This window comes from Polyergus mexicanus, unplaced genomic scaffold, assembly GCF_030449975.1.
Source record: "Polyergus mexicanus isolate NDT 795.1 unplaced genomic scaffold, iyPolMexi1.0 SCAF_4, whole genome shotgun sequence".
Taxonomy (NCBI): Eukaryota; Metazoa; Arthropoda; class Insecta; order Hymenoptera; family Formicidae; genus Polyergus; species Polyergus mexicanus.
In genome coordinates, this window is record NW_027223324.1 from 4,718,226 (window position 1) to 4,727,726 (window position 9,501).

Here is a 9,501-nt window from a genome sequence, read left to right on the forward strand (position 1 = left end):
TATATTAATTTTATTGTATTTAATAACATTCATAATTATTGTTATATTATAATAATAATATTAATTACATTTAATAATATTAATATTACTTGAGGGATTCTAATTTTTTCGCTCGTTTTTATCCTGGAAACGAGACGGTCAAACTTCCGGCATTCAGTGTCACACTGTCACAAAAGGAAGATGAGGAGAAATAATCTGTTATAATAAATTTTACGTGTATCTCTTTTTACTGGAAATCTCAATGTAAGAAATCGTGCTCTCCTATCAATTACTGTATTAATTCGCGTATCCTTTTCACTCACCAGTTGTCATTCTGTCTCTTTCGCGCGCGAAACAGGTGGAACGCAGGCAAAGTCACATCACGTGATCGCAAGCTCCCCCGCGTTTTTCGAGGGAGAAAAAATTTCGCGCTCTTTTCGCTAGGCGCTTTTTTGGCTGTGAATTTCCGCCTCTTATCGAGAAATGAATCTGGAAGGAAGAAGAATCACTTCTTCTTGAGACAAACTTCAAGTTCATCGTGCGGTATTTTTGTACGAGACAAAGAGACGCGAGACATTCTTGAAAATGGTTAATATCTTATCTAGGTGAGTCGCGATGATAACGCACGACCTTTGATAATGGAATAACACAGCATTGGTCTACTAAATTTTAATAATATATGGATTTTGTAATCGTTATATTTGCTTATCGCACAAGAAAACAAGAATATTGATCATCTTCGTCGATTTTCGTGCTTTCAGCGGGAATTATGGTCGTGGATCAAACGAAGAGGGAATGTCGTTTCACGGGATATTTCTACATCTCTAAGGTAAAATGAAAACAGTGATTATACAGTGATTTAAATCAGTATTTCAGATAGAGTTGCATCGTTCGATTGACTAATCAAAACGAGAAGATCTCTGACGCTTTGGTCCTAATTTTGTGGTTGACCAAACGATTTCGGGAACATGTAACGTCAAATGCAACTCTTTCCAAAAAAATACAATGGAATATCAATACGTAATGTTTGTCCATCTTCTTGTGATTGATATATCTTTTTATTTTTTCATCTAGATTAGAATTTCGAGTCGTCATCACTCGAGCGCCTGAGACGTGAGCAATACGCGCCGGCGCCGCGGACGAATAAACAGGTGGGCACTGATAAAGGCGCGCGTAGAATCGAACGACGGTGGAGTTTACATCTGGCAGCTGGCAGTCCGGTCGGCGGAAGAGAAAGCGGGGCGCGCAAAGGAGATGTGAATATACATTCGCGCGCGCGAGGAAAACGCGCGGCGAGAAAATTCTCTTGTGGAAGGTGGCGGCGACCTGGAACGTGCGAACGGATTGACGATGAGCGCCGAGGTGGAATTCGCGGAGATGAGGCATCGATCGCGCACGGAGGTCGACAGATCGCTCTATCTGCTCTTCGAGGATATATCGTACAGCGTACGGCGTGGAATCCTGACCAAGGGTATACATAAATTTCAATTCACCGATAAAATTATATCAAGCAAATTATATACAAATGTGCGTGGATGTGTGTGTGTGTGTGTGTGTGTGTGTGCGCGCGCGCGCGCGTGTGTTTGTAATCGAATTCGTTGCATTAATCCGCAACATGTGGGAGCATTGTATTCCAATAATTATAATTGTTCTAAATTGCTGGATTTTTACAATATTGCTTTGCTATGATTACAAAAGCAGCAGGAATTTTCTTCGCAATAAAATGTGTAATTTAAACATAAATAAAAAAATAAATAAACATAAATAAACATAGATTTTCCTATGAAATGTGCTTAAATTATACCGTAACGTATGATCATGTAATCAATTATCATGTAATCGATTGATTAAAAACTAATATTTTTATAAGAATGAGGATAGGAAAAAGAAGCAGAAGAGAGAGAGAGAGAGAGAGAGAGAGAAAATTTATATATTTGAAAAAATAAACAACTCATAGAAAAACATCATTGACTAGTCTAATAATAAGATAGGAAGAATTATGCAAATTGCATTGAGCATTAATTATCAATTTTATTTAAAATTGTAATGTTATTGATTAAAATATTAGTACGTCTGAAAACATATGTATAATTACATTTGCATACACATAAATTTCGTATTTTTTTTGTGCATTAACGTACGCGCATTAACATGACATCAGATATAGCAATCATAACTCTTAATAGAAGCAATATGGTAAACAATTTTTACGACCCGTATATGGTATATGAGAGAATAATATATGTACATAAAACTTATCTCTAAGAAAAAAAGAATTCTAAATTAAATTTTGCAAATAAAATCAAACACACGCGTAATTAGAATAATATTAATAAAAATAACAAAATAACGATAAATTTTTCTAATATATACATAATATAATATGATAAAGAAAAAGATGTAAATATATCGCATTTTTCAAATAAACAATTATAATTGTTTAAGAGTGAACTTACATGGAAAAAATAACCTTCACATTTCACAATCAGTCATAACAAACGAGTGATCGAAATTTTATCAACATGATTTTAGACGATGATATATATTGATAGGGAGAAAGATAATAAATTCCACATTCACGCGCTTGCTTCATAAGTATAAAAGCCAAGATAAAAATCCGAATGCGAATAATTGCTGTCAAAAATAAAATACAAAAAGACACGTCGATCATTGCTGGGAGTTCTTGAAAAACTTAAAAATTGATAAGATATATATATATACATATTATGTACATGTGAGCTACTTATTTTATTTCGTTCTAAAGTGTAGCAAGATATGACGTATGCTTTATTAATCTTAAGATTGGAGTGTTTAATTATACAGGGTGGCCTCGAAGGGTGGACCACTCTGTATACATCGTCGAGATAAAAAAATCACTTTTCTCTAGCTGCGGAAGATCCACAAATTTCCGGAGACAATTCGAAATTAATTTATATATTTTTTTTTCAAGAGGGTAAAAGATATTTATACAAATATTACTAATATTAATATACAAAATGTTAAAAATGTTACAATATTAGAACGAATGACGCTCTTATCATATGTTCATCATATTTAAATACTAGTAATCTGACAATATTAATTAACACAACGATAAATAACATTATCTTCTGGTATTGCAAGCACATAAAGTAAAATTCACATCTAATGTGCAAATTGATTAATTATGATGTAGAATATAATTAGATCATACACGTCAAACACGTCTCTTCTTCAAATGTTAACGTAATAAAAAACATAAATCATGTATATGGATTGATAAAGAGTAAAATAAGCAACACAGTAGATAAAGAGCTCTTAAGAGCAATTAGACAAAGATGCCAAAGGCATTACTCTTATTACTTACAACGAACGCATAGATCAGATTCCGGTTCGAAATGTCGGTGCATTTAATTGCCAAAAGACTTATTGTTTCCTTATTAATTTATTGATCATAAATCAAGCGCTAATCTAGATCGACGTAGACTCGCGACACTTTAATTATGAAACATACTGAGAACGAGAGGAATATTTAACGGATCTTTAACATAATTGATTAGATATTAAGATTTTTTATTCAATTAAATTGAAGGAGTTAAATGATTAATTACGATTATTACGATCAATTACGATATTTATCGTAAATTTTTGTTCGGATAATATTATTATTCCATAAATGTACATCGTTTTTACTCGGTGAAACTTTCACCTCGGATACAACTATTTGCTTACAATTAGGATATTGATCATAGTGAAAATATCAATATTATCTCGTAAAATATCAACGTTATTTTTTCGTGTAGTTATCAGCTGCTGCACATCTTTTTACAAAGAATGACCATCTATTTTATTTTGTAGAGAGAAGAGAATTACTGCGAGATCTTAATGGCGATTTTCGACCGGGCGAACTTACGGCTATTATGGGTCTTTCGGGCGCTGGAAAATCTACACTAATGGATGTCTTGGCAGGTTTCACGTAAGTATAAGCGCTTTATATACTACATCCTGGTCAATCTCTCATGACGGAATTCGTCCGCTTACAATCATCAAATTGCCGTTCAGAAAGACGTACACCATGTTAATGAATTTATATAACTGATACATCTCATACGAGTTCATAAAATATTAATAAAGTTTGCGAAGTTTTATTTTCTATCTTTCTTGTGAATAATTTAGCAATGCAATATCAGGAAGACAAACGTACCGAGATCTCTTTCGTTCAAACGACTCAACAGTCCCAAAGCAAACGAATATCGAGGGGAAAAAAATTAATAAAATATACCTTTCTGGCTTTGTCGATAAATGATTGTGTTACGAACTTTTCTAAAGTGACTAGAAGATATTGTCGAACATGTTAATTTAAAACAGTATTGTATCTCGCGTTATCTGTGCGCGTAATCATTCATTATCGTTTCGTCTATTCGGCTTTGAGGTCGTGCGAACGCATTGCAAGACACTGCATCTTATTACATATCATTTGTTCATCATTAGTTTTTGCGAAGAATCGGCGGTGGATCGAATCACCCACGTTCGGTCGCATGCACTAACTTGCCTCATTCAAGGTCGCATGTGGTATACCCTTTGTCATCAGTCGATATCAATGTCGGGATCCGCTTTTCAAGTGCAGTTATCTATTTGATGCTTAGAGATTGACTTATTGTGTTTCCAACGCATAAATATGCTCGTGTCCTTATCTTTTTCCACGCTCCTACCTTCTTCCTTCTCTTGAGAATTCTTATACGCAATCTTATCTTCTTTCTTGCTCGTACGTTATCTCTGGTTAAGGAATGCTGTATATGACACATACATTTATACAGTCTTAAATATAACTTGATTAGATTACCTTCATTAAAAAAGAAATTAGAAAGATATACATGAGACTTATATGGAGGGAAGGGGGCAGTTTTACAAAACTCTATATACATATTTCTTCGAATATAATAATAGTGATAACTGTGTGTGTGTGTGTGTGTGTGTGTATGTATTTGTGTATGTATTAATTTTTATTAATCAGGCAATTAATTATTAATTTAAAATTTTTATATATTGCCGTATAATATATAAATAAATATTGATACATGAATTATATATATACATACAAGTCAGCAACAGATTATTATATCTCAGGACAACTTCGATCACCGGCAAGATCCTGTTGAACGAACGGGAAAGAAATATGTCGGAATTTCGAAAATTATCCGCCTATATAATGCAAGATGACAATCTACAACCGCTTCTAACGGTGCAAGAAGCAATGTTCGTCGCCGCCGATCTCAAACTTAAATTGAACCGATGTCAGAAATTGCAGAAGGTAAATTTTTTTCAACATGTCGAACGTATTATTATTTAAGGAACATCTTTCTTGGTGAAGAAGTTATCCAATATGAGAGAGAAATATGTATATATATATATATATATATATATATATATATATATATATATATAATAATTGTTTTCCACGGAGAAGCGACGATTTTTCTTGTTTTAAAATAAAAAAAATTTAATAAACCTTTCGCAATTAATAGATGGTATGCGGTTGTAACAACGCTCTCATAAATCACAATAGTTTATTAATTTTACGTTAGATCGACGAAATATTAACAGTGATGGGTCTCGATGTGTCTCGTTACACGCTTACCGGCAATCTCAGCGGAGGTCAAAGAAAAAGACTCGCCATCGCGCTCGAATTAATCAATAATCCACCAGTCATGTTCCTCGATGAACCCACGAGGTACATATCGGAAGTTTATCTCGTCTGTTATTTTTTATCTTTTGATTATATCTATTATATCAATATTGTATCTACGATTGTATTTGAATGTTATTTCTTTTTAGTGGTTTAGATAGCGTTACTTCAAAGCAATGCTTAGCGCTTTTGAAACAATTAGCACAAGAGGGACGGACTATAATCTGCACGATTCATCAACCGAGCGCGACGCTCTTCAACATGATAGATCATCTTTACGTAGTCGCTGATGGAAATTGCGTTTACACAGGCAGCACACACAATTTGGTACCATATTTAAGTAGTCTAGGATTACACTGTCCAACACATTATAATCCCGTTGATTTCTGTAAGTTTTAAGCTATTTAATAGATTCTATATAAAATGAATAAAAAATCGATACACTCTTTGATATTCTAATATATGTATATATATATAATTTATTATACAATTAATATAATTAGATATGTTGTAAATTATCTGCGAAAGAATTTTGCCTCTTAATTGATGTCCAATTCGCGCTGTGCAAATGAAGAACCGAAATATTTTTTTCTCAAATGTGAATCAAATGATTCAACGTGCTATACATAAGTAGTTTATAGGATGCATCGCAAATAATTTTTATGCGCAAATAAATTAATTTGTAGTTTAAAATTCTCTTTTTTTCCGCAGTGATGGAAATATGCAATGGCGATTATGGTTCTCACATATCCAAGCTAGTCGAATCGATCGAGAATGGTAAAAGTAATGTATGGAGGTCAACGAAAACTTTTTACTCGAACGAAGAAATTATTATCCCGCAACAAAACGCTCCTATAAGATTATATTCTTTCGAAACGGAATTCAAACAGACACCGCATTATGCCGCCAGTTCCTGGAAGCAACTTTGCGTTCTTGTCAAGAGAAACGCAATTAGATTAATTCGCGATAGGGTAACATTACTGTACATTACGAGTCTTATTTATATCTTTATCATATTACGCAAGAGAGAACTTTATAAGTGTCTAGTTAAATAAATAAATAAGCAAAAAAGAGATTATAGATGCTAATATATATACGATCGATTTACTAAAATATTTTTTATTTAAAACTATACTTATCATATAATTTGCGATTAATATGTTAATTAATTTTGAAATAATACGTTCGATATTTTCTGTGATACTATTATTTTTAATTCAACAATTTCTCATTCTAATTTTTAATTATTCCAAGTGAAAATTTTTTGAAATGAAAGATATACAAAATTTGCTTACTATACTTGGCTTGTATACAATGATAGTATTTGAGAATTTTGTCAAATCGAGGTAATTTGTGTCAGATCTTACAACATGCGAATACAATCGATTAATTAACGCATCGATATAATTTATTTGATAATATCGATAATATACATATAGTAGGAATAAATTAATAAATTTTAAATTCTTTTTTTCAAATTCTCGTCTGTCTAGGTCTTAACAGTCTCACGGATCTCAATGCACTTAGCAATCGCTTTGCTTACTGGCACTTTATACTTCAAAATCGGTCAGGATGCCGCTTACGCTTTAGACAATTTTAATCTGTTGTTTTTCAACATTATGTTTCTCATGTACAACGCGTTTAGCGCTACAATGATCTCATGTAAGTTTTTACTTGCGTTTAGCGCAATTTAATCTCAACAAAAGCAACAAGCATTATATTTGATAATATTATGATTTGATAATATTATACAGTGATATAAATCTCTCCATGTATCGCCATAAATGTGACATCACTAAATTTTACGCGCAGTTCCTTTGGAATTACCGATACTTACGCGCGAGCATTTCAATCGTTGGTACAAACTACGAGCGTACTATCTGGCGAATAAATTGGCCGATCTTCTCGTCCAATTTATTGCCACGTTTATTTATACCATCGTAGTGTATTACATGAGCGATCAGCTTCCCGAAAGCAGAAGACTTGGACTATATATGCTCATGTGTTTTGCCACTAGTCTGGTCGGTCAAGCGGCCGGGCTTATCGTAGGATCTGGTTTAAAAGTTCAGGTTTGTTCATTCGTTTTTATTTCGAAGTTAATTTATCGTTATAAATTTACATTTTTGTCAAGAAAGAGTTTCTAACGAAATTGGAGTAATAGACCATATATATTGTTTACTTTCTTTCTTTTTCCTTTTATCTTGAGAGAATTGAAGAAAGTATGACTGGTGAATTCATCTCCTGTTTATATATATAATTTATGCATAAATTGTTGAATAATTCATTTCAGAATAGCGTAATTTTTGGACCATTTGTGATTATGCCGTTCTTGATATTTAGCGGTTTTTTCATACGATTAAAAGATGCACATCCCTATTTACATTGGCTGTTTCACATGTCGTTTCTAAGATACGCTTTTGAGGGAGTCATGACAGCGATTTATGGGTAAGATCTGTTTCCCTTTTACCTTGATATTTTGACAGCCGATGACCGGTTAATCCCTACGGCATTTTCAATAGATCTATATTACGTATTCTAAATTATATATATTTAAACATAACTATAAAAAGTAAAATTAAACTAAATTCCTATCTCTTAAATTAACTATTAAAATATAATTTATAATCGTAGCTACGATCGAGCAAAATTGAAATGCTCGGCGGATTATTGTCATTTTGCTATCCCTGAAAAGCTTCTCACGGAACTGGATATGGAGCACGTAAACTACTGGTACAATATTACAGTACTGATACTGATGTGTATTACCTTGGATATTGTAGCATATATTATATTGAACATAAGAGTTAAGAAACACATATAGTAATATAATGTAATTTAGGGAAAAACTTTATATAAGTATTGCAAATACGTGTGGCGGGCTATTTGTGTAAATAAAAGGTCCCAAGAGGGTCTACTCATTAAGACTGACTTATCTCTTGTCAAATCTAAGCAATTATATCACACTTATGTAATATACATGCATATAATATATATTGTAATATACATGTACGCAAGAAAATTATAATTATTGCATAATTATTATAGTTGATAAACGAATAATATACATGCATATTTGATTTGTTAAATTTGATCGTGATATATTATCGTGCTCATCACGATTTACTTTCGATCGAATTTCTATCTAACTTTAATATAAAATTCCATTAATCAAAATATATATTTTCATCTCAAAGCGAATAGAATTGAAGTTCCGCCATCATATAATATGCTGTTTTTTTTCTGAATGTGACTAAAAAGACAAATTTTGAGACTAAAAAATTTATATTTGATAAAACAGTAAAAAAAAGCAGTTCTTTTAAAAGAATATTAAATTTTATGTTGTGTCATAAACTGCATATATATATATATATATGTTATGTAAGAATCATATAAGATATTTATTGTGAAAATTTACCATGAAAAGAGTGTTCTCGAGTCTATCGTTAACAATATGCAAAATTTATTGTGTAATCTTTAGTAAAAAATGTAATAAACATTTATACGTTTGTATATAAAAAGTGTATGTTATTTTGATCAAAAATTAAACGTTGAATTTTCTGCAACTCAAACTTCGTATTTTTCCTACAAAACATAATCATTTGTTGTATAATTGCATTTGTTGAATAATTAAATAGCTTTTTTACTTTATTTGCATAGTTTGAAATGTGTAAATAATCTTTATCGGAATATCTGGAAATTATGTAAAATGCGTATGTCGATTGGAAAAGCAGATAGATATCGATATTCCGATATATATATCTTACCATAAATGCATGATATAACAAGTTTATAAATGCGTGAAACTCTTAATTTTATAAATGTTGAATTTTACAAATGTTTTGAAACTGTGTGAATCT

General features: G+C 31.9%; 1 protein-coding gene across 2 annotated transcripts; it reads left to right on the plus strand.

The window, feature by feature from the left end:
* The first annotated feature begins 113 nt into the window (after nt 1-113).
* LOC138932595 (ATP-binding cassette sub-family G member 4) lies at nt 114-8,903 on the plus strand. Of its 2 annotated transcripts, none has more exons than XM_070294576.1 (13): nt 114-243; nt 338-584; nt 741-808; nt 1,054-1,450; nt 3,817-3,934; nt 5,086-5,269; nt 5,544-5,689; nt 5,794-6,032; nt 6,356-6,615; nt 7,138-7,306; nt 7,457-7,713; nt 7,935-8,089; nt 8,276-8,903. In XM_070294576.1, exons 4-13 carry the CDS (start codon nt 1,330-1,332, stop codon nt 8,463-8,465), a joined length of 1,839 nt encoding a protein of 612 aa, XP_070150677.1. In that variant the 5' UTR covers nt 114-243; nt 338-584; nt 741-808; nt 1,054-1,329; the 3' UTR covers nt 8,466-8,903. The 2 variants fall into 2 exon arrangements, with proteins under 2 accessions (XP_070150677.1, XP_070150678.1); XM_070294577.1 differs by having other exon boundaries at nt 1,059-1,450.
* The last annotated feature ends 598 nt before the right edge of the window (nt 8,904-9,501 follow it).

What these genes read in the sequence shown, in the direction of transcription:
- LOC138932595 (XM_070294576.1), top strand. Translation starts at nt 1,330, where the DNA reads ATGAGCGCCGAGGTGGAATTCGCGGAGATGAGGCATCGATCGCGCACG. An exon ending in TTATAATCCCGTTGATTTCT is followed by an intron (nt 6,033 to 6,355) that starts GTAAGTTTTAAG and finishes TTTTTTCCGCAG; the next exon opens with TGATGGAAATATGCAATGGC. An exon ending in GATCTGGTTTAAAAGTTCAG is followed by an intron (nt 7,714 to 7,934) that starts GTTTGTTCATTC and finishes AATTCATTTCAG; the next exon opens with AATAGCGTAATTTTTGGACC.